We start from the raw sequence: 23,566 nt of genomic DNA, 5'->3' as shown, positions 1-23,566 counted from the left end.
GTTTGCTGCCTTAAGACACCTTGAGTGGTTGGTAGCATCTGCCACCAAAACAATTTTCTATGGCCGAAGAAAAATCTCAGCAAATAAACTTTTCACCACTACTGTGCATTAAGTTTTAGCTTCACTGGATTCAGTGAAAGTGAACATGCAGAAGGAGGAAGAATCACAATACACGGCGGTTTAAGGGGGGGCAACCACACAAACGTAGACTCGACTGTGCACACACAGAGCCGCCTCACCCCTCACCACCCACCCCCTCTCCCGCCTTCATTTTTCCAGGCCTCGCTCTGACTGCGACTTGAGCCAGTTTCCACTCTGGTCTCGGGTGTGGTGCACGCTCCTGGGAGACTTCAACTGCAGGACCAGTTAGTCAAAACAAGGCCCGAGTGCTAGACAGAGAGAGAGAGAGAGAAAGAGAGAGAGACACAGAGGGAAGAAGAAAGACAGCGAGACAGGCTGGGAGAGAGAAAGAGCAACTGAGCAGCGGGAGCGGGATAGAGAATGAGTGGAGAAAAAGAGAGAGTGGAGCTGTGGACTGTTTTTAACCCAGGGTCCGAGCCAAGCAGAGAAACCCAGACAGGGTAAACTTTTTTAATACCCATAATACAGGTGCTTTAAAAGCCATCTGTGTGAGCAAGGAGCCATAAGAGGAGGAGAATGATGGCAGAGTACAGGAGTTAGACACAGCGAGGAGACAGTGGGTGCACTGGAACAGAAAACCATCAGAGAAAAAAAAAAGAGGGAACATCTTCGCAACACTCTTAACATTAAACGTTTTCATTTCCAAGTACGCAGTTTATCTTTCATTATATTTAGCACAGAGCAAGGTGAGCGTTTGAAAAAACACATATCTGAGATGGTTTGTGCACGTAATGAAGCATTTCAAGCTGTTTTTGCCTTTGACTTGGCACCAGAGGAAATGCTTTTCAAAAGGTGAATCATCTTTCCTCAACATGGCAGGGGAGGATATGAATGCCTTTGGAACATTTCGACATTTTATTGCCGTGCTAATAGATCAGAAACCACAAAGGAGAAAACAAAAACAAAACCAAAAAAATAAATCTTGGGGAAAAAAAGTAGTTTACAACTAGAAGTGTAGATGTTTACTTGTAACAACCACATGATGTCTAATTCCCAGCAACAACCTATAACTCTTACACTCATGTATAATGCAATCCACGCCCAAAAGATATGCAAAGGCATAGTGTAATATATATATATATATATATATGTATATATAAATAAATACATCACACTAGTAAGGTATGCAGGAACCCATACTTACAAGCCGATCAGCAGGCAAGTAGCAGACGCAGACTTTGAGAGAGCCACACACACATCGGCGCGCACGAGTCCTTTCATAGCTGCTGCATTCCGTGTTTTATATGCTCTCTTTTATTCATAACATTGCATTTTACACCGCAGAGTCTGGGGCAGATTAAGGGTTGTCTCCTGCTGTATGCTCGTGCTTACTCTACCCCAAAGAGCCTGTATGGTATTTGACTGCTCTCGAAAGGCAATATGAAGTGGAACATCTGGCAGTGCTGATCTGAGCAAACGCTGATAAAGGCTTCTCCTGAAGCAACGCATCTTTTATTGCCGAAGCAGAAACTCTGCACGAAAGTAACACTTTGCGAGCAAAAACACTGTTGTATTTCCTTAATTTGGAAAAGTTAGCATGCTTTAAATGCTACAAGTGTTCTACTTAAGGCCAGAGTTTTAGGCCACAGTTAGAGGCAGGCAGTGTTACAGGAGCACTCAATAGAAATCACCTCTTGAGAAAGGGAAATGCTGCTAATGGGAGTGACCCTCTATTCCTGCCAGTCCAAATACCTGGAGCTGAGAATCAGGAAGACCAAGGTCGGGGGGTGACCGAGCAGAATCTTATCAGGCCTGCCCAATGGCCTATTAGTATGAAGCTGGGCGAGAACCACTACGTGGCCTGGAACTCTCACCAATGGGGCAGATAGAAAGAGAGGCAGAGAGCATTCTCTGACACTTATCAGACCTAGCATTTCCTCTGCTGCTGCCTTGATAGGGCCTCTCATCCTGTGAGCAAGGCTATCATTGTTATTGCAGTCTTTTCTCTCGACTCTGGTGGTGACACCATATAGCCTATGTAAAGGATGTGTAGCTTTTTTCTTTTTTTTCTAAACAGATACGAAGCCATCGCCTGTCTGAACTGTGTCAGCACAACAGTGTTTATAGGGTGAAAAAGGTATCGGGAGGAAAAGGACCGTCATCCTGAGCTGCTTGGGGCATTGTTCTCAGCTTAGCACACTAGACCTGGTCTCTTTTGACCGCCCCTCTTCTGCTTTCAATAGTTCAATTAGTTCATTGTATTCTTTAAATTTTGGCCAGATTAAGATGTGGAGAACACCAAGCTGCTTGTATGGTAACATTTTTAAAAAAAAGCCATTTTCACTATTGTTTTTAATCAGACACTGGCTCCTTAACCACTAAATCTCTTAATAAAACCAGCGAACAGTTTATGTTAAAGCCTAAGTTTTACATAAAATAGTAGAAAATGGCTACTAACATTAAAAGCAATATATATATATATATATATATATATATATACTGTCTCACAAGAGTATATTTTATGTCTAGTGTCCCCTTAACCTCTTATCATGATTTCTGCCACTATTTCACTCATCAGAGACTCACACATGTAACCTTCTTTCCACTCTAGTCCAGTCTAAAGCAGCCAATCAGCCCCTTTCTGCCATGTTTACCAAGCACATTGTTGCTCGGGCACCTGTCTGTGCTGCCCGTCCTTCCAGTAAACAGCCTCATTCACATAGATTCTTTCCATAATCACTACATTTACAGTCTGTTCATGCTCCCGCTGCTATGGAAAGAACTCATCAGCACTCTGCTTTTGTTTTATTGTTAACATACCTCTATTCTTCGGGTTCAGGTAGTAGTCCCGAATAGCAATAGCAGCTTGACTCAAAACAAAAGGTGTACTTGCCCAGAGCTTCATCAGAAACAATCGGCGGCTGCATTATGCTTCCTTTTTGCTAAGCGGCGTTTGTTCTCACATGTGTGTGCTTTTCTTCATGCAAAGCCTGCAGGGTTTGGTATTTTATATTTTTGCCTTACGTGATCACCTTTAGCTTTGGTTGCACCATTCCCACCTTGTTCTGTCTGTATAGAGCATTTAAAACAACTCTAAATATCTGGAAATGCACAGAAAATGTATTTAAAAAGGGGGAGAAGTTTCCTACCCTCTTTGGCAACCAGGCGTGGTGATGGGTCTGTGTGAGATGTTGTATTGTAGGATAATGATGAGCTACCTGCAATGAGACAGAAGAGAGCATGGTAAGATGATTTTTTGTTGGATTTTTTAATTAAAGAGTCTTCATTGCTTTATAAAGTGTTTAATTTAGAATAAATTATCTTGAAGAACACACGCAGAATATATTTAATTTGAACTGAAATTTGCTGCATTTGCTGTGAGATTTTTTTTTTTTGTATGAGTGACAAAAAGCTCAAATTTCTTCTACTCCCAGCAGGTGGCAGTAGAAGGTTCAGCTCGATACCTATGACATGCCACTGAAGCCACTTTCATTTGATAACTTTTGTACCTTTTGCTCCTAAATTAAAAAAAGAAAACAGGAAAGCTAATTAATGACAAAGAACTCTATTCTCAAATAAAGCAAACCCAGCACACAGTCGGTCCTTTTAATAGTGGTGGGGAAGCCCTGTAGTATGTCAACATTTTAACTGGAACCACTGCCCCTGAATAAAGCAAGACAGTGAGTTAAGAGTCCTTGTATGGCTGCCTGTTCATTTCACCTTATGGAGCAGAACTCTGCACTGCATTCCTCCACTTACACAGGCACCCTGGGCGGCACCAAAATGCTCTCTTAATTTTAGCTGCCCCCAGGCATAAATCAGTGAGTGGAAAAACAGACCCAAAAATGCACAGAGAAAACACGAGAGCAGTTACTACATGGAGAGTGTAGACAAGATTTAGCACTGAGCCAGCAACAGCAAGTTGCTGAGTAGGGACCGTACCTTTTTTGGGGGGGTGGTGTGGAGAAATCTGAGAAATGAGCTAAAGTACAAATGGAAAAAGAAAAATCCAGAAAGTCTCTGATCTTAAGATTCGATGCAAGGTCCTCAACTAACGTGCTGTGCTGCTGGTGGTGGGTTGGGGCCTCATAGTGGCAGACTAGGGGTCTGTTTTTTTTAAGGGGGGAGAGTGGTGGCTGTGGGGTAGTGTGGGGTGCTCCACAAATGTATTCTAACCCTCCAAACGTCCCCACCCCTCCCAGTTCCACCTATACTCCGTGGCACCCCCAAGGCTCTGGGTCTAGTTTAGAAGGATGGGGGCCTCAGAACAGGGGAGCCATTGTATGAGGAAGGGTCCCTGCATGGCAATCAAACGCAGCTCCCCCGTACAAAAATAATTCCACACGCAGAGCGTAAGCTCACAGGGGCAAACGAGCCTCCGAAGCACCGACTTCTGGAATGAGGGAGAGGGTGTAAGAGAACGAGGAACAGAGAGGATGGAGGAAGGAGGAAGGGGCTGTTAACCCTTTTCCTACTGTGTGCCACATATGTGGTCTGACCCAGACAGGCAAACAGGCAGCATTGCTGAGAAAACCTCAAACCATCCCACAGAGAAATTCGGGACTGCTGCATGGGAGAGAGTGAGAGCGAGTGGAGGGTTGTGTGAGTGACTGAGAGCGAGCTAGAGAAACACCACGGCTGATGGTTTTGGTGGAGAGAGCCTTGGCTGGGCTGCCTATTTATTTGGATGGCCTCTTCCTCTCTTTGAAAACAAACACATCCCGGTAATCTGACAGCACAGTGGGAGGACTGGCCAGTGTTCAAGCTTTGAGACCCTCACTCTCTTGCTCTCCTTTTCCAATCACATCTGCTTCAGACTCTGTAAGATTACATAACACCCGCAAACAGTTTTCTTTTCTCTCCTTCGTATGACTGTTCGGTTTCACGAAAGCGCCGCCTGACGTGCACGTAATATTGATAGATATTTCTAAAGGCTTGTACAGCGCCATGTAGGACCTCTGGCAAGCCCCCTGTACTGTTTATTCTGTATAGCTATACGATACCATTGCCTCAACATGTGGTCTGAGCTTTGTCAATAAACTCAGGGTCCCCAGTCACCCTGTTTTAGGCACCTTGCCACATAAAGGGGGGCACATAAGTTTCAGCCATCCCATTTAGTTGTACTGGATAACGCTGCACTGAGAAGACCTGCTGCCTGGCTTCATATTTCATATGAGGCATTTCTGAGTCTTCCACTACAAAGTATTGGAATTGTTTTTTTAACTTATGACCCTCCTTTCAAGATGGCACTGTTTGCAAGTAACTAAAAGAAAAAGAAAACACTCTTCTCATTAAATTACATTTGTGTTGGGCACGGATTGAAGTTCCTGCCCTCACTTCAAGACCGCCTCAAGCTACCAAACCAGTCTGCCAACTGAAGAGTTATACGGGTAAAACAGGTAGTATCAAATGCACAAGTATTGTTGTGCAGGTAAAAGCTTTTTTTATGTGGAGGCTGTTGTGAATTGATGGACTGACAAGTGCCTCTTTTCCATCAACATAGTTCCAGTTCTGGTCCTAGTGCTAATGTGGAGCCAGTTCTGCAGTGATGCCCTTTCAGAGCCACATAGCAAAATGTTAAATGTTTTCCATTAGAAGATAACCATGGTAGATGCAATCTTTGGGTTATATCTGCAAACTGAAATTCTTGCCCATCGCCACTGAAATCAGTGTGTTCAGCTTTGGGCCTAGCAGCATCAGTCCTTTTTGAGTGAAATTATTTGGGACTAGTACTAGATTAGACTTAGACTTAGTGTTGGTGGAAAAGAGGGTCGAATTATGTGAAGCTGACACCAAGATTACATCCCATCCTGCCAATGATCCAGAGAATGGTTATAAATGTTCCATTATGTATGAAAGTGAAAGTGTTTATTGGTTAATGGTCAACACTTTTAGACAGACTCCGCTTGAAGGTATTTATAGTCATAAAAAAGGGCCAAAAATAGCTATAACATATCAATCCAACCCGGCCTCCCTCCACACACCTTCACATATCTGATAGTTTGCTGCGTGAAATGGGTGCAAACATCAAATTATCCATTTAGAAACGTTAGAGAGATCTGGATCCAGTGCTCTCATATCTGATTGGACAAGTGAGAGGTGAAATGTTCAGAAATGTTTAATCACTATTCTTAGCTTTAACAATATCCTGACCACAGTTTATATGCTGTTCCTAACTGCAATCATGCAGTTACCAGTCCAAGATATGATGGGAAAAATATAAATCACTTAAAACAATTAGCATTAATGTTAAAAACAGGACTATAAAACAAGGTATGCAGAACTGGCTGACATCAGTATTCGTAACTGGAAACTTACAATTATTATCTACATCTCGCTTCAATTATAGCTAGGCTCATCTCAGTGTTTACACGAATAGCAACTGCTTATTATCCACTTCCACTTATGCTAATGTGATATAGATATAAATTCCTGCGAAGCTAAGTGGCCGAACCCCAGCAGTTGAGTGAGCAGCCGCAGACTGCTCTGTAATGGTGGCTAACAGCAGACAGCAAACGGCAAAAGGCGCAGAGCCAGGCTGCTGAGCCCCTCTGCACCAGTGATAATCTGCCAATAGAAAGAACTAATGCAAGGGGAGCTCAATAAAAATGTTGTGAGGGGAGAAACAGGAGAGAGTGAAAGACAGAGAGAGAGAGAGAGTGTGTGTGTATGTGAGAGAGAGAGAGTTCTCCAGACCTCCTTTTTCCCTACTCAGCCTGCGAGCCCAGATGTTTATGGTCTGTATAAACTATTGAGGGCTCGAGAATGTCCCCCACTCTCGAGCGAGCAGCAGCAGTGCAGAAGCCCAGACTTATCACTCTCTCTCTCTCCTTCGCTCTTTCGCTCTCTCTCTCTCCTTCTGGACTCCCTCGCTGTAAATCCATCCAGACACACAAGCAACGGCGACAGCTGGGAAACAGAACTATTGCTATTCTCCAATGGCACTCAATCATGACCATCTCGGACCGTTTCCACACTCTTCGCAAAAAAACAAAAAGGAATAGTTCAGCCACCAAATTTTTTTCTTTCTTCTTTTTTTAAATTTCGCACTCCCTTTCTATAACAGCCTTTCTTGCTTACACACACTCCTGTTTTTGTCCTCAAGCAACAACCCTATCTGTCAGTGACATATTTCTTAATCTAACTCCTGCTATTATGTTCCTTCACATGCTTCTTTGGATTGTTCTGTCTCCTCAGTCCCTCCCCTCGTTTTTGAATTCTCCCCCCTCTTCCTCCCTTCTCTCTCCGCCTCGCATCTCTATGTGTCAGAAGATACAGTCTCTCCTTGTCTGAGGTTTGCTGCTCTGCTCCGTTTCCAGCACATGTGGTATCAAACCGACCTACATGGGTGCGATAAAGCAAACAGTCAGCAGTCCCCTCCCTGACAGACTAATTTGAACAAATTCTCAAATTGCGCCCCAAATTGAAAGCACATTGGGGTGTGGGCGGCCATCACTTATGAAAATCTGGATAAGTGACCAACAACGAGGCCAAAATAATGCACGGGCAACTACCCTTGTTACTGTAAGCAGCTGGGAAGCCAGACAGATGTTCAGGTTGTGCCAGCGGTTGCGCCAGTATGGATGTCTGAGCGGTATTTCTGTGTGTGTGACGTGGCAGGAATGTTTTATTATGGTATGGCTGTAGGGTGTGGAAGTGCGTCTCCCGCCCTTCACCAAGTGTACATACAGGGTCTAATGACTCTGAGGAATGTTAATCAGAGGTTCAATAAACAGAACCAATCACACATATGGTGCACACAGATGTGTATGAAATGATTGCAGTATCCCTCTGGACCATCTATTTTTTATTTTTTTATATTTTTTATTTTTTTTGGGTGTAGGACGGGGGGTAATAATGAAAAGATTCAGTGAATAAGATCACATGACCTGTAATCACTAATACTTCCAGGACTTGCTTGAGCCTTTCCCCTTTTCTCTTTGTTTCTCTGCCTCCTGGAAACTAGTCCCAGCTCCAGCTCTTGTGAGTGAAAACAGAGGTCTATTTTCTGGACAGGGTTACTCCTAGTCTCTGATTGTGTTTGTTTGTGCTGTGGGGGGAGACGAGAGAAAGCCTTTCATTTCTAAATTATCACCCAGTGAGGGTCGTCATAAAGCCTTGACCCCTTTCCTTTGCTCACAAACTGTTTTCACACTTGAGCTCCGGACAGTATCCAGAGAATCAGGATGCTGTCTGATGTTTTCATACGTGGCACGTGGCAGGAGATGGTCTCACAACTGGAAATGGTCTTTTTGATTTAGACAGCGAGATGGTATAACCATGCGCTAGCTGTAAAATCTGTGCAAGTGCCACATAAGTTGAAAAACTGTGCAATAGGACATGACAGGCACTTTGCAACAGAAAGCTGGTAAGCTAAAGTGTGTTCAGTGTCTGATCTGCTTTGGATATTTGTATTAAAATTGTAATAGACAGAAAATTTTGTATGTGCAAGGCAGGTACAGTATCAGCACTTAACAAAGCTTGCGTCTTCCGAGAGCTGCCCTAAAACGGGTTACTCAGCTCAGGCAAGGGAGCGTTCATTTCGCTGATTGTTAGGAATTAATACAAAGCAATTTCAGCTGGCAAGTGGAGAGGATTCCCAAGACATCTTTTCTGTCTCCAAAGCACACAAGGTCTAATTTTTTATTTTTTTTTTTAAAAAAAGAAAGAAAGAAAGAGAGAAAAAAGGGGCAAAATCGTGATGCAGCACGCCTAAGCCGTGGCTAAGTCCCGCAGCCATTGGCCATAATGAAAACTGCTCTGCGGAGTGTGCCCAGTGGCGGTCAGACAGATCCACCCGCTGCACCGCTGCACAATGAGGCTGTTATACTCATGACAAGCATCTCTCTCTGCCCAGACGCAGTGCATAGAGAAAACTGTTGACACCCACAAAATACAGTTCCCATTACATCACATTGAGGCCCATCGCAATTTTTTGAGAGTAATGTTAAATTTAGTCAAGCCATCAGTCACTCCACCCAGTGTGCTGCCCGTGATATTCTGCAGCCGCGGCACAAGCAGCTCTAACTATTCTACAGTATCCAAACTTTTTAAAGATGGGGACAGACCGTTCCCTACACGTGCATCAATCGCGCCACTCGCTTGCTAATTTTTATAGCACGCGGCTGATATTTAGCATGCGAACTCGACACCACGCTGCATGTATTCAAGCCAGAGCCTCACCAGATGTTACATTTCATATTAAAATGTCATTTGCATACCGCATCAGAAAATTGGCTTCGCTTCCTCACAGAAACATATGAAGCGGGGATTACGGCGAGATATTCTTCAAAGGTAAGGGGCTCAAATTTAGCTGCCGCCATTGCAAATTGCAGATCAACTTTCTTTTCTTTGCTCTGGACATACAAGCCTAGCGTGATTCCTGAGGCAATGCACCTGGGCTTCATCTTTCTGTGGGCCATGTGGTATAAAAGTGTGGTGGGGGAGGTTGATGATGGTTATCTGGAGAGGGGAAAAGAACCCTTTTGGTTTCTATGCTGTGCTTTAGATGTGTGAGCTATCGTAGAGAAATTAGTTACCGGCAAAGTAATTTCATTCTTTATTTGGTAATGCGAGTGTAGTGTGAAGGAAAAAAGGTGTCATCCCTTTTTTTTCTTTCATGTTGGGCAAATAAGGTTATTTTCATTCACACTTTGAATCAAAAACTAGAAGAAAAAAACCCAAATGACTTTCACCCTTTGGCAAACGTGGATGCATGGCATTGCTGACTTTTCACTGTGTTTAATACTTTCTGATTTATTTTTCCTCTTCTGTTTTAAACTGTCAAAGACTTTTTGTTGCACTCCTATATTTGTTCCAGAGACCCATCAAGTAATTACCAAAGTGTACTTACTTTCCCTGAGATAATTGAGATGAGAGAGAAGCACTTCTGCGTTGTACATGGTGGTGAGCCGTAGAAAGTCATCCTTGCTCATCTTGCAGAGCTCTTTGCCGTCCGTGTTTTGAAACATTGCCGTATCAATCTCTAACAGGCCATACTCCTTGATGGCCCACTCTAGCCACTGGCGCACATGGTCCTGGGACCACAGTGATGGGTCTGCAGGAAGACAGAAGGAAAGGAGACTGGTTTTACTGACTGTTGTGGGCAGACCTCAGGAAAGACATATCTCTAAGTTAAAGGGAGGAGGAGTAATAAACAAACTGAAGGCATTATCTGTTTTCTTTGTATTATTGCAGGCTCTTTACCTCACAATATAAAATGCCTTCCGGCAACTGTTGTTGTGATTTAGCTTCATATAATAATGCTGAATTGAACAGACTTCAGTTTAAGTGTGTAGTTTAGACAGGATAGTAAGTATTGCTTTTACTTTATTAAATAAAATGAAAACAGAGCAGATTCCTGGTTCAGTCATCTATCATAGAATAGTATTCATTTTTGAATCTCATCATTAAATGGACCAAACTTTGTGATACCAAAGAAAACTCAGTATTTGCAAATGTTACTTGACCCATGCCTGATACACAGCACAGCCAATTTGGAAACCAAACCACAAACTTGCCACTTTGTGGTTAAGGAGTGGCATCCAAGTGAGCTCCTATTAGGTTAATAGATGAGTGGCCTTTGGCATCAGCTAAACACTAACACTCGAACAGCTTAAAAATGGAAAATTTACCAAGTCTGCATTCAGTTTTAATTAAATAATCTGGATGTTCTCATTTTTTGGCACACTGTTTGGCATTCTGAAACGTACTGAAATGCCTTTTGTTTGGACTTTGAGTGAAAGACAAATTTCTTAAAATAAGTGTTCAAACAAAGGGTATAGTAAAAATGTATATATGTGCTTAGGTTCATTAGATTGTGCCTCAGCATCAGTGACTTTATACCAGAACAGGCAAGTGACTGCCATCTAACAATGGTAATCAATTTTGTTCTTATGTCCTGATTTATTTTTCCCAACTATACACATCTGTTCTTACCTGCAGGTACAATGACTCTCCGTTCATTGGTGGTCATGTTGGGGGGAGGAGCATTCTTCTCATCCATGTAGTTTCCATAGTTCATCTGAGATGTATCATTACCCCCCACCAGCTTATTACATTTACCCACACTGCAGTCCACTGGAGACTCCCTGCTGCACAAACACGCACACACACACACACATGCACACCAAGTAAGTTGTAAAAATATTATCAGCAGATAAATTGGGTGTTGTTGAATTTCCTTTCCAGCCATTGACTTTGGCACGAGATATTCAAGCCCTACGCTCGTCTGAGCCAAGCATATCAAAGATTAGACGCGAAACGTGAAGGTTAGCTGTGGTAAAGAAACTGCCCGCTGAATGACAAACGACAACAGCAGCAGAAGTGTCATACAAATGGGTGACAAATTAGAAGCAAAACCTGAAAATCTGCAATGAGTGTGGATCTGTTTGATCCACATAGCAGCATAATGTGCCATGGTTTGGGTCCACATGTCCCATTAGAGGGAAGGGTCACTGAAAATAAATACAGCGTTTATCTGAGAGATCGTGTTTATCCTGCGCCGAAACATTTCTATTATGAAGGGAGGGGTCTCTTCTACGATGACAATAGCCCTGGCCATCTGGAGCAAGGAGTTACTGGATGGTTTGAGGAAATGCACTCACCACATCTCAACACAGTTAAAAACACCTAACAGTGAATGGTACTCCATCTTACCAGGTGAGCTTGAGAGACTTGGAGAGTGAAAGCCACGCCTAACTGAAACTCACTGTTGTGCCGGTTTTGCTTTTTAATTCATCACCCGCTTGCATGCCTGATAAAAGTGCATAAAAACCCATCTCTACTAAACAATGCATGCCACAGGGTGCGGCTGTCATGTCATTACCTGGATCCGTTCATGTGCTCATATTCTCTTTTGACATTGACCCTCACTGGCTGGTTGATCCACTCCTGTTGTGGAGGTAAGGGGTTGATTTTGTGGGTCTGGCCGTAGTCCTGTGTGCCAGATGCAGTCATATCTGTTTTGGGTAGAGGGGCAGCAGCAGCGTAGGGAGGCTCAAATAAGGACTGGTCTTCACTCACCACTGATAGCGCCTCCTGGAGGTGAAAATAACAAGTCCTTGGTATTTCTTTCAAAACTCTTTAATGCTTGTGAGCTGTAGAGGTGTTATAGCAGGGTTTATTCTTTCTAGCATTCCAATTTTGCACTATACTAAATATCTTTCTCTTCTGGCTTCACATACGTCAAAGCGATTACTTGACATGAACAAATACAACTCAAATTTCTTAGTTGACACTATCCAGAAACTTGTGATGTCAAATTTCGAATCTCTAGTGCATTTTTTGTTTACAGTAATTATGTGCAGTTATGGGTCATATCGCTGTCTGGCATCCTCAGCGGTTTGTGTTTACAGGAGTAGTGGCTGTAGCTTCCTGTTGATGTTACGATGACTTCAATCATGCCCACAGTAGAGTAGGGGAGATGTGAGATAGGATGCCACAGGGCCTTCTGGTGTAGTAACATCAATAATAACAATAATATTAATCAAAACACACGGCCAGCAGCGGTCACCTAGTGGCTCCCATATAAAACGACAAAAAAAAGTCTTCTAACTAACAGTTAACAGCATCCTAATCTAATTTTTCCTTATTCCTGGGGTGCAATTTTTTTTTTCTTATCGCCATCTTTGTAATTTCACTGCACCCTGAAACCCCCCTGTCAGCCCCTGGTGTGGCTGCCCTGTCTGGTGCTGGGCTTCTCTCCACAGCAGAAGACTCAACAGAAGCATTCGGGTCACGGCTCCAGTGACCCCCTCTGCTTTGACTCAGCTGGAGCAATGTAAGTTTATTAAAGAAAACAAACTCTGAAACGCAGGGCCAAGACACTATGCGGTTTCAACATGCTCCTCATGTAATGTTTTGGAAGTAAAGACTGGATTATGGAGTTTGATGGTCACATTTTAACATGCAGATGTCACCGGTTTGTGTCTGACAGGGAGCAGAGAAAGACAACGTCACCAAGTCAGATCTGTGCTCAGAATGTGTATACATGTTAACAGGAATGGAATGAGTTTTATATTAGTTTTTCCATTTATCTTTGTGGAAAAGAATAAAACAAACAAATACAATGAAAGAAAAACAAAACAATAAGACAAAAGTTTAAAGTGAAATCATTACAGCCATATGCCTCTGAGGATCGGGCCTAGGTCTGATGCGCATCTGGATCTGATAGGATGTGATGGCACAGCTTAGACTGAGACGTGTCTAATCCCCAAGGACTGAATTATTTCATTCCAACATGCCAGATATCTGCCTCGCGGGGAAAAAATGCTACTTGATATTCATTGATCAATATTTCCAACATGCAGCCGTTGCATTCTCAAAAATGTTGCTTTTATGAAAGTGAAATCCTCAAGATCTCACATAACTTCACTACTATTCACTTCTAAGGCATTTCATGCGAGTGGAAAGTTTTCACTTGCCCTCATTTCAGTGCACTTTCTTTTTGTAGGACACATTTTTCTTGGTGCAATGGCATAACTACCGTAATATATAAAATGCATGTATGCACATGCATTAAATACAACAATGGCAAAAAGAGAAAAAAGGTGAGAAGACTCTCTCATCAGCTACAGTTTGAGAGCTTAATAAGGGACCTAATGTGCCAACCTTCTCTAAAACTTCAGTAATAACAATGGGGGTGTCTGTTGTATTGGTGCTTTTCTTATTACTGCAGTGAAAAATGATATGTCACATAAAACTTATCCAATGATCAGAAGAGATGTTTGATAGTGTCTTATAGTCACTGCTGTGGAAAAAAATGTTAACATTTGTATGTGCCATTTAGCACCATCTGTTGCCTCTCTATTGGTTGTGTTTACAGAACTGGATGCAAAACATGGATAAAATCGATTTACAGTGCATGGGTGTGGCAAATAAACCGGAGCTTTATGGGCTTTTCGCAAACTGGACTATATGGTTTTGTGTTTAACGCTGTGATGATTTGGATTAGCAAGCCTCAGTGATGGTGTTCCTTTAAACGCTGAGGAAACGTCAGGTCTGCAACTGTAGACCAAACTAGGGATTTTGTAATATACGACTCTTCAGGTTAATGGGTGGATAAAAAAAAAGAAGAAGAAGAAAAAAAGGAAAAGCTGACCCTCTTAACTGTCTGCCAGAATTAGACTTTCCAGCGATTTTCATCAGAGGATCTGTCATAGTCTGAACACTGGCAGCAAGACACATTATCTGAGCAGAGCACAGCAGCTAGTCTGTGGATGATAAAGTGTAAGGGAGTGAGGCAATGTCTCATTGCAGCCTGATAAAGGGTTTGTTAACTACTGTGACTATTGCACGTTATATTTACAGTGACATATCAGGCTGCACAATTGGAGCAATGATTGGCAAGTGGTGTGTGCCCATCAGGATTGGAGTACTCTTTTTTGTTTTGTTTTGTTTTAGATAGGGGTACAGCACTCTCACAGAAGAAGCTGAAAGGATGACAGAACAGAGCCAATTAGCTATGTTTTCTTTCTAGTATCTGAAAGGAACACACACATACTACCAGTGAGAGCTACTACAGGCAGCCGATTACACACTCTTTGTCTGGCTGAAATCGTCCTAAGATAAGTCGAAAAATGTGTTAATCACCAAAGAGGAACTTTTCCTGAAGAATCATAATCACACACACACCTACACACACACACATTTTCAGAAACTTCCTAAAATTTAAACATTTTTGTTAATTAATCCTTTAAAGCCAATTCCCCAAAGCATGCTTTCTGCTTTTTTCACTATAGCTTTTCCGCAGCAACCAGACAAAGGGGGAAAAACATCAAATAAATCATAGCTCAGTTGTGGATCAGCACGCACCATTATGACCATTGTGTGAGTGTGACACCTGCTGGGAGCAACCCCTGCTCTGTTTACATCAGCCAAGTCTATCTCCGCAAATGCGTCACTACGTGTCTGGAGCTGGCTGGATACTGCGTGGAATAACTCCACATCCAGACTACACGTGTATCTGTTTGGCGTTCACACACAGCCATCTACCAGGAGCCACCCACGGAGAGGGGGGGGGGGGGGGGCATTCCTGTCTTTTGTTTAAGGAGGAAGAGGAAACCTGTCAGGAAAAGATTGTGTAGAACAGGAAGCTCTCATGGCTAGAGAGTCCTTCCTTTCTTTAGCGAGCATGAATGCAAGTAGCAGCCAGTCGTTTACACCAAAAGGATTCAATTATGACTGCATTAATTGTAATGCAGCTTCTTGCTTTGTTAGAAAACCCAGGCTTATATAGCCATGTCCTCTTGCAGCCGTGGGGGGGAATTTACTTCAAGTGCGCTACAAAACAATCACAGCGCTGTGAGCGATGAGCGATTTAAGGCTATATGTAGACTGACATTTTTTTTTGTCTGGCCAACGTTTACACTCTTCCAAAACTCACACCACACCCAGCCGCCACAAACCAGCTACTTTAAATTTCCGAAAGAAAACAAATCGCATTAGGTTTTCTTGCAACAATAAGAGTGAATACAGATGCTTCATTCTTCCCAGCTCACACTTGTTAACTAAACGCGTTGCAGGGTGAACTTAATAGGGACTTTGCCATTCAACATCTGGTGGCTTCAGCCATAATGCATCTGGAATTTGACTGTTGGGGGGGCCGGTAGCCAGTGGTAATGTAGACCAGCGCTCAACCAGCAGCAGCACCATTTCAAAATAGTTGTGTAACTGCACGAGGAGCAAGCCAAGGTATCGTTGTGAAGGTTTGCGGTTTAAAGTGTCGCAAACGGTGCAGTTACTGTGTGAAGTAACCGTATGACAGCCTTCCTTAGACTTTCACAAAACTCCCTGTCCGGCAGCGGAGGGGATAACAGAAACAACAACCAACAGAAAAACAGGGAGAAAGGTTATTCTTCTTCTTTTGTGGTATATTCTAAGCCGTCAGAGTTTTTAACCTACGACGAGATCTTCGTACCGAGCCGGGCGATGTGCCACACCACTGTTGCGCAGCTCGAGACATCTATCCAGCGGTACGTCCAGTCATGGCTATTGCTCAGCCCCCGCTGCCCAGACTAAACCAAATCGCTGAACACAAGTATTACTTATGACTACAGGAAAGTACAGTCTACATGGGTTTGTATGAAACAATTCATCGCTCCTTTGTGCCTTTCCAGACGCGCGTAATTGTGCGCTCGGTCCCCCAAATCCAAAGGGTGATCTCTGATTTAGCCTCGAATCCACACCACAGCAGTGCCCTCGCAACCAGTCACATAATATATATATATATATACAAAAAGCGAGAAGGATACTTTCAAAGAAAGAAGAAGGAAATCGGGTTACCCGCTTTCAGACCGACAGAAAAAAGCCGCTCATCTTTGCCTGACTGGAGATCCCAGCTCGCAGACGACACAGAGGGGTATTTCAAACCATTGCTTAAAAAAAAAAGGAGGCGCAACTCCGAAAAAAAGCAGTCTCCCACAAACTCATACACCCCGTTCTCCACCCTTACCTTAATAGTTCCGTCCATTTTGCGCAATTTTCAGCGGACCCGGACGATACCCCAAACATGACACGCTCCTGAATTAATTCCAGTCCCCGGTATGTGGCGGAGAGAAAGAGACACTTTTACCGGATTGAGTTTTTTCTTTCCTCTAAATTTGGGAAGTGAAGTCACCACTGTTGAGAAGGTTGAGAAGGAAGCTGTGTGTCACCGAAAGCCCTGCCTTCAAAAAAGCAGGATACTGTCCCAGAGAGATAAGCAGGGAAAACAATTGAGTGTTCGCTCCGCTGTTATGTTTTTCTGGTCGGAAATATTTACAGGATGGCTGCCTGCGTTGTGCACAGCCATTGCTGTGTAGCCTGCAGTAAAATTGTGTTGTGTGTTTTGCTTTCCCAGTAATGCCACAGATGGTGTGGAAGGGTTTACTGTTTCTCCGGCTTATGAATTATTCCTGCTCATATTTGACTGAGATTTTGTGGAAAGAGGTTTTACTGTCGCCGGACAATCTAAGTTATGCGATTGCATGTTTTAGAGCGCTTTTAGTTGACGCCTACACTTCAGACTCACATTTGGCCACTACCTCCGATTCTCTATAAATCCGCTTATTCTCTCTTTTTTTTTTAAATTTTTTAAAAATGTTTATTGTATACATAGTTAAAGTGATACATTAAATAAACATTGTCTTTGAACCTAGACAGATGTTGGACACATCTGTTTAGGTTCGATGTAGCTCTAAATCAAATAAGGAGAGCAACCTGAACACCTCTGACAGGAATTGTCGCAAACTCCTTTTTTTTTCTATGAAGCCTTTGTGGATTGTTTTTTTCTCCCTGAGACACCATTAATAAAATCCAAGCATTTCGCTCCAACCGCACTATAATCTAAGGGTCTGGGCTACACGTGTGCGTCTGCTGTTCAGCACAGGGCTAAAAGGATGAAGCTCAGAATGCACCAACATAAACCCACTAAAAAAGGGATTATTATTATTATTCGATATATTTACGTTTTTGTCATTTTAATCATAGCTTTTTAAACTTCAAACTTTCTGTTTTACTCCATGTTTGCCTGAGTCTAAAAAAGAAACCCCAGATCCCCACCCCCACATATTTTTCCTCTTTTTTTACCTCATGAAATTCCTCCTCATCAATTTAAACTCAATTTTCAGGCACATGCTAGACGAGTAACCAGGTCTGAATATGACCAGACCAACAACAGTACATTTGGTAATTCTGAGAGACGGGACATATTTACATCCAACTAAACAGGTAACTGACTTTAGAAGCCTTTAAAATGCTCACCTTAACCAAGGTTGCGCAATTGCAGGAGTCTGAGTATAAAATAAAATAAATGAGAGACTTTCTTTACTAAACTGAATGCACCTGGTTACAGTGTAATTAAGATGATAATGATGATTTATATTCTTGTGATTTGAGGGGTGGTTTCGCTTTGAGGAGCGACCTCAGTGTGCACAAAAAAGAAGCTGGGAGCTGCTGCCAGCAAAGACTGGCAGCAGGGCCGGCCTGTCTGCTCTCGGCTTGGGGGTCTGGTGAAGCTGTGGGCCCCCACCCTTGGGACCACCACATCTGGATCCTGCTAAGGGTCAAGGCTTCTCCTGCCTGAGGCCAGTTCAGACTCGTGTAATTAAGGGAGACACCTTGTTTAACTCTTCAGTGACTGGCTGGGGTTGTTTTTTGTTATTCTTATACATTCCAAAGTCTAAGGTTTTCATTTTTTTGTTGTTGGGAGACTGGTGATAAAGGGGGGAAATTAAAGAAGTACTTAAGCTGCGACCTTGAGCTAGTGACTCACTATAAGGTTTTATGATCAGCAATAAAGAAAAGGATCTCTTGAAACACTGCATCCCACCAGTGTGTGATGTGCATCTTTGGATTTAAATCACTTTCCATTAATAAAAATACACTCATCCCGCTGTGGTGTCAAAATAAGTTTAGGTAACATAAATAAACGAAATATCTTTGGAAACAGAGCTGCAAATTTACAGGATATTATCAAATGACGCAAACCCCCCTACTGCTTAAAGAAAAGAAAATATGTGATTTTGGAAGTTAACAACATGTCCTTTTGATTCAAGGCCATAACCTACCTGCCACTCTGATTTATCAAGAAGGCTGGGGGTTGGTGGTGGCAGGATCTACATAGATCATAATGAATACTGTGGTAACAAACATTTTGGAAGGCCAATAAACAAATGCAAGTTGGTTTACACAGCGAACCACAGAACATCTGGCTTGACGCTGGAACTAGACAGCCAGACATTTCTTCTTACACCACGAGCCAGTAGCTCCTCTGTCTCTCCGCTGGGGCAACGAGCCAGAGGTGGGCGGACACTATGGTGAGTTTATGTTCTGCAGCTTTTCAATTGTTAGGCCCATCCTTTCTTCTTTAGCTTATAGAAGGATCTGCTGAGATTTGTCTTATGTAAATCTGATTTACAGCCAGTTAATGAGTTCAATTGAGTATTATGGTTTTGATTTGAGCGAAGACAAACAGTCTGTCAAAGGAGTGATATAGATATATGTATATATATGAATTCTTCTTTAACAATTTTAAACACGAGTTCGCTACTCTTTGCCCAGTGGTATGCACCTGGAAATCTCATTTGGCTATTCTTGAAGTGGGAAATACGTAAAGCGGCTACTGAGTGTTGTGAGAAACACAACTGTTCCCAGAGTGTTATTTCAGCGAAGAAATAGTCCCGGTCCATGCGAGTCTGTTGGGGTTGCTGTTCATTAGAATGCAGACTTGTATTCAGATCATTCCTTCTCTGGGGCTAAAAGACAGCTCGAGTCAAAATACTGAGGGCAAAAAGTGGAGTCTGCAGCACATATAAGCACGAACTGTCTGGCCCCTCGCTCTAGGCCATAATTAATTTGAGATTTATTTTTATTGGAGAGTTCCAGTCTCGCCTGGCCTTAACCAAACAAAACCAAATGCTTGGCCGTGGATCCGCTTGAATGGGGAATATTTCTTTTTAAATTTTCTATTGAGGCGTGCCACATTCAGACCAACATCTCTTTGAGTGCGAGTGAGCCAGAGAGTGCTGGACTTGCACGCAAAAAAAAAAACAAAACAAAAAAAAAAACAAGGCACAGACTAACCCTCAACCCAAACAGGAGAATAACTGTCATTTAACAAACAATGAGATTAAAGCAAACGTAAGCAACCCGGGCTGTAGCAAACTATAAGAGGCTAGCAAAATTGAAAGTTAACTCCAGATATCAACTTTCCTCCGTCACTGATCTCATATGTCTCACTCCCTCTTATATATATATATATATATATATATATACATATAAAAAATTTTAAGGGAGCAAAAAGACTCTTTTAAATGCGTATTTTCTCCTTAAACATTCCCTGCTATTCAACTCTTTCACAACAAATCCGGAATTGTTCTGAGCCCCGAAACGCAGGGTCGCTCAGCAGTGGCACAAACGCCGTGCCTGGATGAAAGGAGCCCTTATTCAAAAGGGAACGGGTCTTCAAAACATTAACAAGAAGCCCGTGGAAAAAATACCTTGATTATGAAGATATTACAGCAGCTTTGCTGCTGCACAATGGCTCATTTTAATGAGGTGCAATCCAGGCAATCAGACCCGTGCAGATTATTATGATGGATTTGGGAGTGAACGTCACGCAGCCACCCAAGTTTGCTTACACTTGTTGACATCTTCTAGTCTTACACACACACGCACACACGTTGCAATAAAGAGAAACACTTAATGGTTTCAGCCACAGACATGCGGCTGTAGCAGTTGCAGGTAGTCACGCCGAGCCATGTGTGACGTGATGCAGGTTTATGTGAAAACCAGATGTGCGCTGTTTGCTTTATTTACATTTTTAGAACCAAGAGAAAGAGAGACTCAGAGAGAGAGGGAGAGAGAAGTTCGTGACGTCAGACATGTTTATGACCCGTAATAGCAGCATTTTTGGAGGAAAGAGGAAAAAAAAAGTTCAGTCGAGTTTGGTAAATCACACTGACCACAGATCCACACTTCAGCACTGACTTGACAGTATAAACATGTAGGCTTTTTCCACGCGAAGAAAAATAAAATGCCCCCCAAAATAACAAAGTGGCTATCAATGGCAACAGGCAGGTACTCAGGCTACAGGTGTCAGACTGAGAAAATGATACAAAAAATAAGGAGCATTTAAAATTAAAATAGGCGCATAAAATCAGCATTTAAAAAAACTATTTTGGCAACAGGCGGGGGTAGAAACACCGGTTTTAAATACAAATAAAGACAGTGGTTTGCTAAAGGTTTTAACATTCACTATCATTTCACTGTGCGCAGTCTTCAATGAAAGGACCCCAAATTGTCCCTCCAACATTACCTGATCCAAGAGACGGTGGTGTCTTACCTTGACGTAAGACGACGTGTCAGGGACAGTTTGAAACATGTCTACTTGACAGAGACAGGCCCAAGGGTGCTCAGTGTCCAATGGGCCCTGAGAAAAAGCAAAAGAAGACAAGCAATTATCAAGATTTCTTTCACCATTATTTATTTATTTTATTATTTCTTTTAAACGTTATTTACACTTGCTGAACTGCAAACATCCACAGAGTACCGCGTGTTTTCACGTGTTTTGTGAACTCCGGCGTAGTGCACACATGGGTTACCACTTCCACCAAAATAAAGAGAAAGTCAAATTTGCTTAATAGCCCCCGTGCACGTCAGACTCCACGCATAATGGCTGGATTCATTCATAAAGGTCTCATTTTTTTTCACCAGTGGTCAGCGGTATTAGATACGGGTACCTTTTAATTACCGCTGTCCATAGCTGACATTCAGAAACACCATTAGATGGAAATTACACCACTGACCTACTGCTAACATGGATGGATTACTTCATGTCGCCCAATAGGAGTTGGGCAGCAAAAAAGAAAAAAAAGAAAAAGGAGGGCCCCATCCCAACCCCCAACACGTTTTCCCCCTAAAGCTTACCACATATTGAAACACTTTTCGCTTTAATAAGTGCAGCTTACAAAGTCTAGGGTGAAAGGGCACTTAGAGGACGGTGTTTTTTAGTCCATTCCCTCCCTCTGCAATTATTAGAAAGGCAACGGCACACGGCACCAGAAATGGCTCTTGTGCTACGTGATAAAGCAAATAAATGTATATGGACTTGCAGGACGCACCATTAAAGCTTAACATATTTTAACAAGGCGTACGGGACATCGTCGTCCTGTTCAGCAGCTATGCTGCGATGTGTCGTGGTTAGAAGCACGCAGTCGTGGCCATATTTTGATAATCAATTTTTTTTCTGCTGTACACGTTTGTATTTTTGATGCTGACCACGAGCCTTTGCCATCTTGTAGAAAACACCTGTTAAAAAAATCCAAGAAAAAAAAAAACATGTTTATACCAGAGAGTCACAGCAACACAAACTCTGTCTGTGCACCGCAATTTCGAGTCTCTTTTTCGTGCCTCGTGATAAATTGACCAAGGAAGAGTGCATTAGCCTATATGTGAACGTGCCACGGTTTTAAATCCTTTTATTTTGAAGTTTGGTTTTTTTTTCGATTGCTTCGGGCAAAAGCAGAGCTCGCCTCATAAAGTTCCCCAAATGCATCCAATTTCTACGCGGTAAAAAGACCATAGGATACCGCATCTGTAGCCAATTAGGCAGAGGAGGACTGGTGAATAACGGCGTGAACCTTCCTCCGAGACAGCCCCGTGGGCCGGGACCCCTCTAGTGTTACATTTTAAGCATCTTACCTTGCTGTTATCCATCACAAACGAGAGCCAACTGATTTTCGGCTAATACGCATTCCATTTTGTTTTTCTTACCTTCCCCAAAGTTAGACTGTGAAGAAGTGGCTTGACAAAAGATTATCACGTTATTGCTTTACGATATAATTCGACCCCAAGTGGGGAAATTAAACGTCTGATGCAACGATACACAAAGATTAACACAACTATTAAGATGTAGCTGCTGCAGTTTCATTTCACTTTTGGAGTCATTCCGAAACGTCCACTCTCGCTCGAGGTGCAAACTCTACATCCGTTTACGACGTGACTGGGCATCAATAAAAGCAATAAAACAAGCAGAAATGATTTATTATCCTCCCGCATTCTCACCCACGCTGTGCACAGTTTACACTACTCCGTATTTTGAGGATTATTTTTCCTCACTCACCTGTCGTTGTTGTGCCAGACGCTTGATCTCTCTTTCTTGCTTTCCTTTTTCCGATTGCAGCTAATCACTCCTCCAATTTTAAATAATTAGTCCCGTCCAGGCAAAGCCGTTTTCCGAATGATGATGACAGTGAGTTATTTTGAAAGGGGCAAAAAGGAGCGCCGGCTGTATGAATGGAAAAGTTAGAGAGATTGAAAAGCCGCGACCAATGAGCAGAGAGAGAAAAACCTCCCCTTGCCCGGCGGTGTGAGGCCACTGAACCATGAAATAAGGGAGAAGCAGAGAGAGGGAAAGAGCGTCATAAAGCTGATTTATAAAGCCTGTTTTTGAAAGAAAGTGTCGATATTTTTTTTAAATTGCAAAAAAAGATATTTCGAGCAGCTTTATTATTTATCACAACGAGCAGGCAAATATCAGCAGGGATGGCACATTTGGGCAAACTTCAAAAAGAAACCAGAGCCACTTTTTTGTGTTCAGCAAACTTGTTGTTACCTGTCCAGAATAAAGTTGTAAACAACGTTCGTTCATGGATGGAATTATAACATAAAGCAATTTATATGACAGATACTGAGCAATCCTAAAAATATTATCCACAAGAAACTGACTTAGTGAGGAAATCTCCCTCTGCCACATAAACAAGCAACCCTCCAGGTATTAATACTGATGCTAATATCAATAATCAATTATCTCTCATGAGTAGCTTTTCCGTTCATGTTCCTCTCTGTCCTCACGGTGACAGTCCCCGCAGGAATAAAACAGCAACACGAGTTCCTTTTCCTGCATCTGACCCCACTCGCTTCACTAAATTCATTTCCTTCACGTTTCTGCCCTCATCTTCGACCCGGAGTCCTCCAAAGGGTGTGGGGGCAATTCACGGTGAGG

The 23,566-nt window shown here is 42.6% G+C and overlaps 1 protein-coding gene across 6 annotated transcripts in view; it reads right to left on the bottom strand.

Moving 5' to 3' along the window:
* The window catches only part of fli1 (Fli-1 proto-oncogene, ETS transcription factor), a 29,734-nt gene extending 6,817 nt beyond the window's left edge, over positions 1-22,917 (bottom strand). The window contains exons 1-6 of one of the 6 annotated variants that reach the window (XM_003441598.5): positions 22,685-22,915; positions 20,906-20,992; positions 11,909-12,120; positions 11,020-11,171; positions 9,935-10,138; positions 3,231-3,299 (exon numbers count right to left, since the gene is read on the bottom strand). In XM_003441598.5, coding sequence (XP_003441646.1) covers positions 3,231-3,299; positions 9,935-10,138; positions 11,020-11,171; positions 11,909-12,120; positions 20,906-20,944 — 676 coding nt within the window. In that variant the 5' untranslated portion in view covers positions 20,945-20,992; positions 22,685-22,915. Of the gene's footprint in view, positions 1-3,230; positions 3,300-9,934; positions 10,139-11,019; positions 11,175-11,908; positions 12,121-16,365; positions 16,495-16,534; positions 16,703-20,905; positions 20,993-22,684 lie in introns of those variants that run through there. The other 5 variants (XM_005474595.4, XM_005474599.4, XM_005474597.4 and 2 more) reach the window with 5 other exon arrangements.
* Between the last annotated feature and the right edge of the window lie 649 nt (positions 22,918-23,566).

This window comes from Oreochromis niloticus, linkage group LG14, assembly GCF_001858045.2.
Source record: "Oreochromis niloticus isolate F11D_XX linkage group LG14, O_niloticus_UMD_NMBU, whole genome shotgun sequence".
In the NCBI taxonomy this organism is placed as follows: domain Eukaryota; kingdom Metazoa; phylum Chordata; class Actinopteri; order Cichliformes; family Cichlidae; genus Oreochromis; species Oreochromis niloticus.
This window is presented reverse-complemented; position numbering and strand designations above follow the sequence as displayed.